General features: G+C 29.5%; 1 protein-coding gene and 1 pseudogene across 3 annotated transcripts in view; both read left to right on the top strand.

Annotated features, from left to right (window-relative positions):
- Positions 1–2457: 2457 nt before the first annotated feature.
- Positions 2458–5333, top strand: LOC149893609 (uncharacterized; annotated as a pseudogene).
- A 2044-nt stretch (positions 5334–7377) lies between these two features.
- The window catches only part of LOC145189410 (adhesion G protein-coupled receptor G4-like), a 28961-nt gene continuing 20900 nt past the window's right edge, over positions 7378–15438 (top strand). For 2 of the 3 annotated variants that reach the window (XM_090099204.1, XM_090099198.1), the window contains exons 1-4: positions 7726–7808; positions 7900–7971; positions 14931–15068; positions 15154–15419. In XM_090099204.1, coding sequence (XP_089955330.1) covers position 7808; positions 7900–7971; positions 14931–15068; positions 15154–15419 — 477 coding nt within the window. In that variant the 5' untranslated portion in view covers positions 7726–7807. Of the gene's footprint in view, positions 7809–7899; positions 7972–14930; positions 15069–15153; positions 15420–15438 lie in introns of all 3 variants that reach the window. The other variant, XM_090099208.1, reaches the window with a different exon arrangement.

The following is a 15438-nucleotide window of genomic DNA, read 5'->3' as shown; positions in this document are numbered from 1 at the left end:
TTTAGTAGCGTAAGGATTAAAATGATCAGATTCAAACTTTGACATGAAAATGATTTCCATAGCATCAAAAAAACGGTATCCATGTAAAGGTTCTTTAAACTTTTGCTAATTTTGGCACGTTCTGGTCTAAATGGTAGAAGCGCAATATTATTGATTTCTGAACATCCAAAATAAGTAACTGTTGGTTACTCATTTCATGAAATAGATGAAACATGTTTCAAAATTGTTATAAAAACTCATATGACTGGACTCCCCCAACGGAAAATTTCCATATGAAAATTATGAAAAAGGTCTCTGGTATTTGAAACACAATAGGTCATGGCTTTTCGATGGATAAACCGTTAAAAAGCCTTGATCCATGTGTTTTTTATTGTTCACAAAGATCAATTGAATCACCATTGGTTTTTTTTCACAGTTTCTACATGTTTACACAATTCTTTAGTTTATGAAAGCCCTATATTACTTTAATTGCCGTATGAGAACAATACAATTCCATGACGCATGAGATTTTTAGCGCAACATACAAACTATAGTTTCGTGAATTTTTTGGTTATTAAAATGGTTTATTGGAATGCAAAAAATAAATAAAATTGAATGAAAATGTAGCCAAATATCTATAAGCAATAACTATAAAATCATAATGCTCTACACGTTGACATCAGTATAATTTTTTATGCATGCAAATGTATTTGCATAGTGCAAATAAAGCAACATTAAAAATCATTAAAACAACTGCATCATGTGCAAGTATCAAAATATCAGTGTATAAAAAGATGTTCAACAAAAAAAAAAAAAAAATAATTTGAAACTAATGTCGGAAATGACCAACACAATACTTTTTTATCTAAAATATAAAAATCTACACGTTTTTCTATGTATGATTAAAACTTTAACAAATCTAAAAGAATCACCGATACAATAAATTAAAAATTTATATCAACTGATTCATTAAAGACTTTTTAAAAAAATGCAAAAGGTTTGGATAAGTGATATAGATTCTTAAAAGTGTTCTATTTAGCTAAAGGTTTTAAAGTATCAAATAATGCGATGCTTATTAACGTTAATGGTGATTATTCAATACTTAAAAGCTTTTTAAACATATTTACACTTTACAACAAGAAGCCGAAAATTCGAGCCGTCTTAAAAGAAGCCTACGCAAATAAATTCCTGGAGGATACAACACGTGAAAAATCACCCAAGATCAGGAGCAAAGTAAAAAACAACACCAACAAATAATCGACATACTGTAAAGATGTTGCAGATTAACCGGTTTATATCGGCAACAAAAGCCTCAAATCTTTTTGAAAATGAACATAGAATTCCAGTGAACTCGTCAATCAAAATCCATTGAAAGAGAGTTGATTTAAAGCAAGAGTTTCACTCAAGCAATCATTCCTTTCAAAAACTCATCGGGTAATTCCATGTAAAAGTGAGACAAAAAATTGAAATTTTTCAGTCACCCTCTCAGATTTCTTTGAAACTTTAACCAGTGGTACCTATTAATGAATAATGAAAAAATGAAAAATTTGAACTCCCAAATCCAAACGGTTCAAAAGTTATGGCATTTTGAAATTCAGCTTAAGACGCCCTACTTTTTTCCACTTCCGCCATTATGAACTTTGTAGTAGTACATTTAATTGAATAATTTAAGATCTAGTGGAATAATGGGACTAAAATTTGGTACCTGACCAATTTTAAGGGTGCTGAATTCAAAAATGTAGATAAATTAGAGATATTTAAGTTTTTTGATAGTTTTTTTTTTTTATTTTAAAAAGGCTAGTCAAATTTTTTGTTCTGTTACCTTGGGTTGTCCTTTCATTAATTCCCGGAGTTGCCCAAGTCTCATTGATTCGATTTTTTTTTTCAACTGAAGTAGATGATCTTAGGCTATCTTTATAAAAAAGATGGTTTTGGTTTCTTAAAGCATAATAAAGATATGTCATTTTGAAATTCAGACAAAAAATTTCTTTATTTGGCCGCTATTCTCTTTTACAGCGATACTTTTTGTGTAAATAACTTAAGTTCTAGTAAAGAAATATGGCTGAAAATTGGTACCTGACCATTTTTAAAGGTGTTGAAGACAATGATGAAAAGAAATTAATCCAAATCCTAATCTTTTAGAATAATTTAATAAAATGGTAATATTACTTAACCATAAAATGGGGTAATATTTTCACAAACTGCCTGACTGTCATGGGTTCCATTGTGGTGTGTAAAAACAGTTTATTAAGGTTGGTTTTGATACATAAATAAAGTTTTGTGAAGTGAATTATGATGAAATATATAGTTTTGCAACGCCTGCTGTGATGTATAAATATAGTTTTGGGACGTCAGTTATGTCATCTAAATATAGTTTTAAAACAACAGTTAACAATAACAAATTTCAATAAAAAAAAATTATTTTAATTTTAGATTAAATAGTTATTAAATCTCGTTTGGTAATTCAGTTTCTTAGTCATGGCAAACAGCCAACAGTGCTCCATTGGAATCAACCTAGAAAGTGAATGTCATCTCACAACATATACATCGTTGCTGGGAATTGAACCTTTTGAAGATATTCCTGAATATGAAAGAGAAATATTAATGTGGAGGACTGGGCTCCCAATAATAAATCTCAAACCAACAACTTGTCTCCATTATAAACATATTTATTTGAAGCGTTATCTAACTAAATTAACACGATGCTGCAATCCATTTAATACGCATAACAAAGTTATAAAAGATATTTACAGTAGTCATAACTTTTAGTTAAGTGAAAATGTTGTGAGTTACAATAATGAACTTAATGGCAGCCAAATTCTATTTTAGCTATATTTAACCTTTTTGCTGACTTCTGAAAGTGCACTATTAAATGCCATACAACTTTAAACTTTTTAAGGTTTTATTAAAATTTTTATATATATTAAAAGAGCTCTTCCCTTTTTTTAGGTATATATTCCCTTTATTAGGTACATATTAAAAGAGCTCTTGCTTTTCTTTAGGTAGTCTTCATGAAATCAACTTGGATACAGCAAAGTACCTATGCAGTAAAGGCAAGTTCGTAGTTCCAGGTGAAAAACTTTGTCCACAATGCAGACATAAATTAGCGTCAAGTGAAGAATCAGAAGAGAACGAGTTGGAGATAAAATCAACTGAAGATAATATGGAAAAAGAAATTATATTGGAATCAACAAGATCATTGCTCAACAGTACTTTATGCGAACTTGAAGTGTCTCCTCTATAAGTTCATTTACCCAAAACCTCTAACAAGCCTTCACTTGGAAAGAGAAAGATAAAGCAAGTTGAAGAAGCAGTTATTAAGAAGCTTGCAACTGCTCTGGATGTAACCGAATTTGATCTTGTTGCACCAAAAAATGAAGTTTTAAAGGAAATTCAAACCAAACCTCGTGATCTAGACTTCCTTGTAGAATGCATGAAAGAAAAACTTAAGGTTTCTAACAGAATGCAGCAACTTCAAATTTTGACATTAACCCCAAAATCTTGGTCTATCAGAAAAGCAGCAGGAGAGTTTTCAGAGTCCAAACACAAAATTCAAAGTGCAAAGCTTTTACGCGACCAAAAAGGCATCATAGCATACCCTGATCTGGTTGAACGGCATCGAATCAGCAAAGATGTTATAGAACTAGTAAAGCTTTTTTACTGTGACAATGAGTATTCAAGGCAAATGCCAGGTAAAAAAGACTGGGAAAAAGTTGGGAAAAAAAAATACATGTCAAAAAAATTGATTTTGTGTAACTTAAAGGAGCTCTATGTGGCATATAAGTCAAAATACCCAGGCCATAAAATGGGTTTTTCTAAATTTTGCAGTCTTCGGCCACAATGGTGCATTCTTGCTGGTCCAAAAGGTACACATTCTGTTTGTGTGTGTACAATACACTAAAATGTTAAATTAATGTTGAGTGCTATAGGCCTTGAAATATCTCACCATGAAATCATTGAAAAGATCGTCTGCAGCAGAAAATCTAAAGTTTGCATGATTCACCGATGCAATAGTTGTCCTGGCATACAAGCTGCCCAAAATTATTTCCAGCAGTATCTCACACAAAATGATGATCCAAAAGAGCAATATGACAGTGATGAAAATGAACAGTCAGTGGATTTCAAACAGTGGACAACAACAGATAGAACTGAACTATTAACAATAAAACTTCCATTAAATGAATTCATAGAGCTCCTGTGTGAAAAACTTGATAATATTACTTCTCATTCATTCGCAAAATCACAATCTAGCTATCTAAAGCATCTCAAAGAAACAAGTAGTATTGATGACGCTATTGTACTGGCAGATTTTGCAGAGAATTACACTTTTGTAGTATAAGACGAGAAACAGAGTTACCATTGGAGCAAGAGTCAATGTTCCCTTCATCCAGTTGTCATCTACTACAAGAAAGTGAAATTGGAAGTTTCTTCTTTTTGTGTAATTTTAGATGATTTGAATCATGATGTTGGATTTATCAATGAAGTTATGTATAAAACCATTAATCATATAAAAACTCATCTTTGTTTCACAATTACAAAAATTCATTACTTTTCTGATGGTTGTGCAGTGCAGTATAAAAACTGCAAACATTTTTACAATTTGTCACCACGCTCAAGATTTTTCTGTTCATTGCATCTGGAATTTCTTTGCAACAAGCCATAGCAAATCTCCATGCGATTGAATAGGTGGCACTGTTAAAAGGCTTGTTGCAACAGCTAGCTTGCAGAGTCCAACCACAGGTCATATACTGCCTTCTCAAGCAATGTTTTAATACTGTCAAAAGTCAATCAGTGGGATTACGTTTGTGTACGTCACTGCTGAAGAAATGGAGCCAGTAAGAAACAAACTTACTGATAGACTTTTAATAGCAACTACTATTTCTGGGACAAGAAGTTTCCATCAATTTATACCATCTTCTCATTCAATTATAAAAATGAAAAGGGTATCCAATGATGATGATTTTGCACTAAAATTTGACTTCCTCAAAAAACAAAAATATGAAGTTATTAAAATTGACAATGTTATGATGTCACAATACCTATTTTGCAAATACGATGATTTTTACTGGCTTGGTATGGTTTCTGAAGTTGATAAAGAGAATGATGATTTTATGGTAAAGTTTATGCATCCACATTATCCAAGTCGGTCATACTACTGACCAAAGAGGGATGATAATTGCTGGGTGTCAAGAATTAATATCATTTTTCTTGTTAAAACACCTTCAGCATGTTCTGGGCATAAGTACCAAATCTAAAAACAAGATGAAACTCTATTTGAACAAGTGTTACCTTTTCAGAGAAAGTTGATTAATAATTTGCTTTCATTATTTAAAAGATATAAACTTCAATTTTAGTTATACTTGGTTATTCCTTTTCGTTTTTATTTTTGAGCTTTTTTCAGTAAAGCAGGTTTATAATATTTTTCCATAAAGTTTGCATTTTAGTTTCTTATTTTTTAACGCAACATTTGAGCATGTAACCTTAAATTTTAGCATGCAAGCAATATTTTGAAATAATACCTAATTATTAGAATAAAAAAAAAAGAAACTATTTTTTCAATGTCTTATATATACAAGACATTGAAAAATAAAACATAAATATAAAATAAAAATTAAAGCATACACATGTAAATAAAATTTACTATATAGTATATTTTATTTCCATGTATACTTTTGAAAATATTGATTATAAATATGCAAGTTATGCAAAACAATATAATTTTTCATTTTATTTCAGAGACCTAAACTTTTCCAAAACATCTTATTTCACAATGAGAGTAAGGAAACTCCAGAAATAAATGAAATAAAGATTACGGTTAGAAAAAAAAAAAGGGACTTTAGCCATTTTAAAATTTAAAAATTATTCTAAAAGATTAGGATTTGGATTAATTTCTTTTCATCTTTGTCTTCAACACCTTTAAAAATGGTCAGGTACCAATTTTCAGCCATATTTCTTTACTAGAACTTAAGTTATTTACACAAAAAGTATCGCTGCAAAAGAGAATAGCGGCCAAATAAAGAAATTTTTTGTCTGAATTTCAAAATGACATATCTTTATTGTCATTTTGAAATTCAGAAACCAAAACCATCTTTTTTATAAAGATAGCCTAAGATCATCTACTTCAGTTGAAAAAAAAAATCGAATCAATGAGACTTGGGCAACTCCGGGAATTAATGAAAGGACAACCCAAGGTAACAGAACAAAAAATTTGACTAGCCTTTTTAAAATAAAAAAAAAAAAACTATCAAAAAACTTAAATATCTCTAATTTATCTACATTTTTGAATTCGGCACCCTTAAAATTGGTCAGGTACCAAATTTTAGTCCCATTATTCCACTAGATCTTAAATTATTCAATTAAATGTACTACTACAAAGTTCATAATGGCGGAAGTGGAAAAAAGTAGGGCGTCTTAAGCTGAATTTCAAAATGCCATAACTTTTGAACCGTTTGGATTTGGGAGTTCAAATTTTTCATTTTTTCATTATTCATTAATAGGTACCACTGGTTAAAATTTAAAGAAAATCCAAGGGTTGACAGAAATGAGTGTCCCACTTTTACATGGAATTACCCCATTAAGAGTGAAGAGTTTCGTTTGCTTAGCAATTTGTAAACATGCCGTTATCTTTCTGGAAGAAGGTGTTGTGGACTGACGACTCAAAGTTTAATCAATGGAAGTCCGATGCAGCTCAAAAAATATAGAGAAGGGAAAGCGAAGCATACAGAAGTCAGATGTTTTCGAGGAACAGAAATATTTGGTAGAGACAATATTATGGTTTGAGGATCAATGACTTGGAATGGAACAGGAATGCTGGAGTTTATAAATGGAATTATGGACTCTAAGGTGTATATCAATATTCTCAATGAAAATCTCTCGGCCTAAACTAGAAAACTCTAAATTGGAAGCAGATTGAGTTACTTGAATGGTTGGTTCAAACTCCATATCTTAATCTAATTGAATATCAGTGGACCATTCTTAATCAATAATATTAGCACAATATATTTAAGGAAAGAGGCTCTAAGAAGCTTGAGCTCAAACTGATTAATATACAATAGAAAAGTTAATTAAATCAATGCAAAATTAACTCACAGAAGTCATTAAAACCAATGGTGGCCCAATATAACACAGAAACATTATAAAACTCAATTAATTGGAGAAACTTTTGATATCAAAAACCTTGTTCGGATACTTATTTAATGTTGAAATTGTTAAACTGAATATTTCGTTAAATTTTGGGTAAAGAAAGTTAATTAATGTAGTTTTTTTTTCTTTTTTTTATCTGAAATTTTGATTAAATTGGCTTTCAAAAACTTATTTTTTCGCTGCAGAACTCGCCAATGTTTAATTTTCATTATAAACTTTTTGCTTTGATACTCATCTCTCTAGCTGTATAACCTAAGTGTCTTATTCAGCTCGATGACAAGATACGAATATTCAAGCGTCAAGTACAACCTAAATCGCGCTTGCTTGCTGTCTCATTGCAATCCACATCATTGAAGATGCTCACTCCTCTAACTACTGCTTTGCGGCATTTTGCAAATCCATCCCACTACTATTACCGTTTCTCACGGTAATAAGAGTGGATGGATTTTTTTTAACATTCTTAATTTTATACAAGTTGCTAATAAACTTCAATCCTCTTAGGTTCTTCGCAACTATCCAAAGCATTCGTAGGACAATCAAACTATATCAAATTTCTAATCAAGTTTCGTTAAGAATTTTGGGGGTCTGGGATTAATGAAGTTGAGCTCTTTTTCTTGACGAAAATTTAAACACAAACATAAAAATTGATATTATAGTCAGGCAAGGACTTTAAATTCTAGTGACAAGTAAGCTATTCTGTTATTTTATTTATTCATGTGCATGCTTTTTGAGCGGTTATTACAACTATGATTCTTTTTTATTATGCCCATTATTTAGTGTTTCAAAAGTTGATAATGGCAATTTGTGGGTTTGTTAATGTTTGTTATTGTTTTGCAGAAGTATCAGCAGGTATATTTGATTATAAATTTACGTTATAAATATGAATAACAATGCTTTAAAAATCTGAAAATTAGATATTTACATGTTTATTATAAGTATAAGTAAGTTTATTAAAGAAAAAATGGCACAATAAATTTTCTTAAAACAACTTGGTGTTTAACAAGCCTTAGCTATACATCAGCATATCTAAAGCGAGTCAATCAGGTGGAAATGTTATTATAATACCATTAATATTATAAAAAGAAGTACAAAGTTTTTGTTGGTTTAACTGAAATACTAAATGCCATGACAAAAAAGCTCTTTACTATTTTATAGTTTCATTCTCAATTAATATAAGGTTTTCCTTAGTGCTGAATGAATTTAGACAAATGTGATGTAAACACCCAAGGCTTACCAAGTCAATCTTGTGTTTTTTAGAATTGTAAAAAAAAGGAGTAAATATTATTCAGCTTAAGTAGCTACGTTTTTTTTATTACGTTTTTTGCTAATAGAAACAGCAAAATGTGCAGTTTTTAATTACGTTATGTTACTTGACTGTTATTTTAACGGAAGATGGTCGAAAGTAAAAACTTGGCTGGCTCAGTTTACTTTTTGTTTTGCAATAATATGTGGGCTGGTTAACGTTCAACATAAACCTCAAACTCAGTTTCGCATAAACCAATGTAAAAAAAAATAAATTATTATTTGTTTATGATATTTTTTTACACAATAAATGTACTTTCTCAGTGTCGCAATATGTCACACCTCCTTCAACTAAAAAAACAAATAATGCAATTATTATCTTTTAGATTATAAACTAATATTTAATTTCATCACTAGTCTGGCTTTTCATACCAACACTAATGAGATTTTTTTTTTTGTATGATTTAATTCTACTTGATCATAAACTGTTTCCGCGGCTACAGATTAGTTTCTCCGTTGCTTTCTTGTTGAAACTGCAACGTTTACAAATACGTAGTTTTGATAACTTATAAACAAAACGCAACCCGAACAAAATATACAACTAGTGGACTCAGAAAAAATCAAACATTGTTTATGTTTTCCTAAAAATATATTTACAGATATTCTGGTTTTTGAATTCTCGTTTTGAAGATCAAAAGTTAGAGCTTTTATTTTGAAACAAAACTTATCCTTTACTTAATTACATTTTAAACTGCAACGTTTACAAATTTCATCTCCTTTTTAGAAGCTTCGTTTTCAAGTTTCTCAACAATTTTATATGATTTATTTCAGAATTTATTTTTTTGTTGAACTATTAGTCATTTAAATGCCAATCAACACAATCAAAAAAAGTTGTCGAGTCTGCATTAATCTATTACAGTATACAATGAAAAACAACTCAAAAATGTTTAACATGTCATCAGTGTCAACACTTCTCAAACTTAAACAACTGAATAAATAAGACTTAATGTATAAAGTGAATGGTTTGTTTAAGAGTTCACACAAAGCTTTCATGGTATTTAATATTGCAAGTTAAAGCTAATAGATAGCTCTCAATAACAAAATTTATATCTTTAAATGAGGCAAAGAGTAATTAACTATTGCATAAACTTAACAGGTAATTAAAAAGATAATTTAAGCGCTAAATTAAAAAACGAATTTAAAGCAAAGAAAAAACGAAATACTCAATCAGTAAATAATCTACTTAAACGCGCCGCCTAGATTCTTTTCAAGTTGTTTCTTCATAAGTGCTTTTATTTTTTAAAGCATTTTCATTTTTGATTAATAGGAGCATTTTTTTTATTAACTTTTATACATTTTCTTTTTTTAGAAAAAAAAAAGAAAAAGTATAAAATTAACGAAAGAATGCGGCTAAACTATCTAAATACAACAAAACATTTTATTTTAAATGGAAAAAGACATATAAACTTATCTGATGTAAAGTCATTAAAAATAAAGTCCTATCAAATCGTATAGCTGGTATCACTTAGACTCCTATTATAGTTCATAAAGGTCCTCTATTAGCTAGAGACATTATCCTCAGGTAATCATTTTAAGTACTTGAACTAGTACCTATTGTGAGGGTGGCGTTTTTTAATAAATATTTAATGTTTTATTAGTAGTGTTATGTTGCATAAAGTTAGAATTTAGCTCTACATCTACATTTACTTTACTTTACATTACTTTATCATGTATGTATAAAGGATAATGTGTAGGTTGGGATTGAGGTTAAAGGTCTGGGGATCAATTGCTTAGGAAAGAGCGAGGTTTGAGGATAATTTGGTTAGGAATGGGCTAGGTATAATTATTAAAGGCTAAGGTTTGCGTTTACCGACTTGGTTATTCTTCTTTAATCAATATTTTTTCTGATTTCTATTTATTTCCTTACTTCTTCTGATTACTAAAAAACTCTTCTTCTTTTTCTTTTTCATTCACTTACAAAACTGTGTTCCTCTTCTCATTTCTCCTTCCATCCTACCAGTTAGACTCTATTTTTTTAATGAGGTTTTACAGTTTTTGGTTGTTTTTGGTTGCAATTGCTAGTCATCATTTATTTATATGGCAGGTTAATGAGTCTCATTTTCATTTTAAAAATATATTACTTCACCCCATGCCTCTTACGCAAACCATACATTGAATTAAGTTAATAAAAAAATAACTGCAATTAGATTTTTGTAAGCTTCCAAATGATGATCAATACAAAGGATAAATTAAAATCAAAATCTTCCAAGACCAAATATTTTACAGATTTTTATGCGTTAGATACAAACTATTGGAAGTTAGCTATGCACATTTTAGAAGAATTTTATAAATTAGAACTTATTTTTTTAAACCAATATGCACATTATAGTAAATGGCTATTGAAGTCTCGCTTTGGAAAGATTTACATAGCTTAAATCTGTTTGGGGAAACGTGCGCTTTGAACACTTTTTATCAGTTGCAAATATCAGCTTTTCGTTTGTGTAACGAAAATAGGCAGGTTTTCAAGAAACTTTTTTTGCTTTTAAATTTTACAAACATCAAACATTAGATTGAATAAACTCAAATTTTTTCAAAACTTTTTTTATTGGGTAAAATCAAAACTCTAATTGAAATTAGAAGAGTTTGATTTGTCTTTCCCTTGATTATTTCAGTTTTATTAATATGACATTAACAATGTGGTTTTCAAGTGTCGACGTGATGTTTTATACAGAAATTTAAATAAGGCCTGTCAAGAATGAAGTTGTGGCCAGAGACAATATACTCTCTTTTAGATTTCTTGAACTCAAAGAATATTACTAAGGGATAGCTTTCAAATTGTGACATCTCTTTCAATTTTTTTGGCTCTTTTCCTGCGTATAGCTATATTATATCAAGAAAAATCATATTATATTAAGAAAAATCTTCGCTATTACTAAATTGATTTGCATTACAGCAAAGAAAGTATTAAAAATCGAGATTTCCGGAATCATATTGGATTTCCAGATATCGTTTGATTAACCAAGTTAAAATATGAAATCATCTTAAAAATAATTTAAATGTTTACATGAAAATTAGTGAAGCAAGTTTTACCATGAAAGAATCTTAATATGTTGAGAGCAACCCTTTCCATCTGCTTGTGCAAAGATATACTGATATATAACGTTCATAATTCTAGATTCTAAAAAAATGTTTTTCTGAATAGAAACTTGTTACTTCGCCGAGATATCAATCGTTTAATCGGCCATCACACTGTCGAATTGCAACTTCTTCTTTTTTTAACGCAGTAAATGAATCCCTGCATGAGAAAAAGCCTCATGGATCAAATTTGATATATTAAAAAAATGCCTTTTCAGGTCGATTCAACAATGTTTTGAGTTTTGTAAGAATTTGATACTAGCAAAATACAAAAGCCTACAAAAGTTTGACTTTTAATCATCTGTTCTGCGAATTATAAAAATCATATGTTTCCCATGTTATTTGGTGAAGACAAAATTTAATTGGGATGCAGAGGCATTTTCACTTAGGCAGCTTTGGTACAGATTGCACAAAGAACCTTGTATTTTTTGCAGCTATGTTTAATGTAACCGTATTTTTCCTTCCAACTTCGTTGAAACTTTCTTTCTTTTGTGAAATCAATTGTGAATCCGGAAGTTTAAGGCTTTTCTGAACAAATGGATTCTGTTTTATCAGCATTTTCAGAATCAGAGCAGGAAAAAACCGAATACGAATTACGAAGATTTTAACAAAATGCTCACATATACTTGTTATGGGAATTTAAATACGTAGAACGTTATTTTTATTTAAATTAAAAAAATTAATCTTCCATGCATTTAAATTCCCATAACATATATGTCATGAAAAAAATAGTTTAGCGACTAAATTTTATCATAACTAGTTTAAAGATAAATGATTTCAATTAACAAGTATTAAATAATTGAAACTTTATTTAATAAGTAGCTCAAAACATCATAGGTGGAGCTGAGCCCCTGAGCAAGAGCCCCCGGTGACTATGCAACTATAACTGCCTCACTAAACCTTGGAGATTTAAGTAATTTACATCCAATGCAAATGCTTCTTAATCAGTATAACAAAACTTCTGGATAATTTGGTTTTACTGCAAGTAACAAATGACCAGATTTATATTAAAAGCATTCTTAGGTTACTAATTTACACTCAAGTACCCCAGCTACCTGATCATGAATTATTCTCTAACTTGCACTTCAAAATATTTTAATACAAAAGTATTACTTACTAACCTGAAAATTTAAGTGTTAATGAAGACATTTTCAGCTAGTTTTAATATTTTAGTTTTAATTTTTCTTATTTCTTCTATTGTCCCTAATATAAGTTTCCCTGAATCTACGTTTTCAACAAAAAGTAGTGGAAAAAAATAACTTAAAAATAAATATTAACCAGAAACGGTTTGCATTCGGTTTTTATTCGAAACCACCATATAATGTACAAATATAAGAAAGATTTTGAAAGTATTCTATTGATGTTTAAACAAGAGGATCTATGTTATTGGTGTTTAGGATAGATACCTTCTAAAGATGGCGCAAACATAAAACTTTTTTTATTCATACTAGTCCCAACTAAAATTATTTTACAAACAAGTCATTGAAGCCTAGGAACAAAATTAGCCGGAAAACTCTGGTCAAACTGTTTCAAATGTAGATGAAATGAGAAAAAATATATATATTTTTTTTAATTTATATTTTAAACTAGATAAAATATCTCGTAAAAACTTAAAAACCATCAAAAAAAACTTCATTTAATAAAAATGGCAATTGTATTTAAAAACCTCCTCATTTGAGGAGGATGGCTAAAACTCATCTCTAAAAATTCTATTTAGTTAAGTTATGCCCAAGTTTAAAGGGTCAAAACTTTAAATGCAAGAGTTTATAAATGAATTTTAGTTTATGATAGTGCCGCGCTTTTTAATGTTACTTTCCACTATCCGCCGACCCTAACTCTGATTATCAAGATTTTTGATAAAGATCTTTATTTCACTATAAGCATACAAAAGTTTTTAACATCTTTGGAGTTTTATTCGAAGACCGGAAAATAAAGGAGTTGGTCTTATAGTATAATTTACTTGCTTTTCAGTTAGAGTGTAAACGACATAAAATGTTAACATAAATAATTATTTAATGTAGCAATAAATAGTAATTTGCAATAGATACACGTGCATTTTATGAACAATTTTTTTAACTTTAAAATTAAATATTTTTCAAGTAGGGATGTTTGGAGATGTACGAAATTATGGTTTAAGGGACGCTTTCCGAATAATCTTTAAGGTTATAAGAAATTTGTCAGCCACTCTCCCAAAACTTTATGAAGTTCAAATAAACAGAATAAGAGGTCAGTTCAGCAAAAAAAAAACCAATGCTTTGTCGGTTTTAATACAAATAAAAAATTTGAAAGTTTTAATTTAGAGAACTGAAGACTGAGGGAACTGAAAGCTGAGGCTGACTATCATGAGTCGTATGCTTTCAAAAATGTCTATTTTCTCTTACCATTATATTTTGTGAAGACTTATTTCGTTTTTCCTCGAATAACTATTAAAGCCTGAAAACAAATTTATTTTCTCACAAACAACTGTGCAAAACCTTAAGCAGTAATCTAGATCCAAAGATGATTAGCTTTTCAAAACTTCAAAAATTTTTTAACGAGTAATTTGAAAAGTGTCTCTTTCTAAACCTTTAAATGCAAATGTATAAAAAGGTATTTAAAATCCAAAAAAACATTTTAAATATATATATAGCTATAATTGAAAACTAAACAAAACCTAACCCATGCTATATTTTTTCAATCTCAAGGAGAAATAAAAAAATTTTATTACAAAAAAGTAAAAACACACTTGTCTGCAGTTTCTGATGTGATGCAAAATATTTTGTTGTGTTGAACAAAACCAGTTTCAAACTCTATATGCAATTCCACTAGTTACTTAAAACTAATATATTCCATATATTCAAGTTATAGGTAAATAAACCAGTTGGAAAATTGTTTATAATGTAACAAAGTTCTACTTGTTATGATTTTTTGACAAGTATCATATCCTCCTCGGCCACTACTTTCACCATTTAAAAGGTTAACCTGGAGAATCTTGATGGAAACCACCAGCTAGAGATTTTGTTGACATCAAGAATTCAATTTTTTGGAAATTATTTTTTGATGCTAAACAGCAACTCTGTTTAAAACTCTTTTGAAGGTGGTAAATTGAAATGATTTTACCAAAAAAATATCATGTATAATAGCTTTTAAGGAATATAAGCACCAGAAAAAGTATTCTTTTTAGGGCTTGGTTTTCATTTAAAAATACTTAAACTCAAAAGTATAACTTTTTTTTGAAGATTAGTTTGAAAGTTGTCTAAATGTATAATCTAAAAGTTTCTGTCGACGTCAGTTTCTGATACATTTGAAATGGCTAAAAAAACTTGTACTCTGGATTTAATACTATGTTGCGTATTTCAAAATCTAATAATGAAACCGATTTCAAATTGCTCTACGGTACACGATTTTGATTTCAGATAATATGAATCATGAGTTATCGATTAAATTTTTAGGATCATGTTCATTTGAAAGGGGATTTTGCACATGGTATAATATTCAAGATGCTGAAAAGACAGACGATTTTAATTGGACCGTTGGTTCCCCATTAACTACAAGATCAATTACGGCTGATCACAAGGGAAATATTAAAGGTTTTTTTTCTTCAAACTTTTAATTTTTATTAAGTATTCGTTGTTAAAGAAAGTTTTTTTTTTTTTGTTATACAATTTCTTCTAGCAAATTTTATTTTCATTGATTCAACATTTCCAAGAAAAAAAGCCCAAAAGGCTCGTTTGGCTAGCCAGCTTTTTAATCAGAGCTCAAATATTGTTGGTCAGTGTTTTTTATTTTATTACCATATGTATGGCAAATCAATTGGTAGTTTAAACATTTATGTGAACTCAAGTAATTCTGAAAAACTTGTCTGGATGCAGTCTGGAACCAAAGAAAAACGTTGGCTTTATGGTAAAGTAGATGTTGGCATAGCAATAGAAGCATATAGGGTAAAAGTTTTTTAATGAA

The sequence above is a fragment of the Hydra viridissima genome, unplaced genomic scaffold (assembly GCF_058129835.1).
Source record: "Hydra viridissima isolate aposymbiotic clone 2 unplaced genomic scaffold, HvirCarnegie_v1 scaffold_1, whole genome shotgun sequence".
Lineage (NCBI taxonomy): Eukaryota > Metazoa > Cnidaria > Hydrozoa > Anthoathecata > Hydridae > Hydra > Hydra viridissima.
The sequence above is the reverse complement of the archived record's forward strand: the minus strand, read 5'-3'. Positions and strand labels throughout refer to the sequence as shown.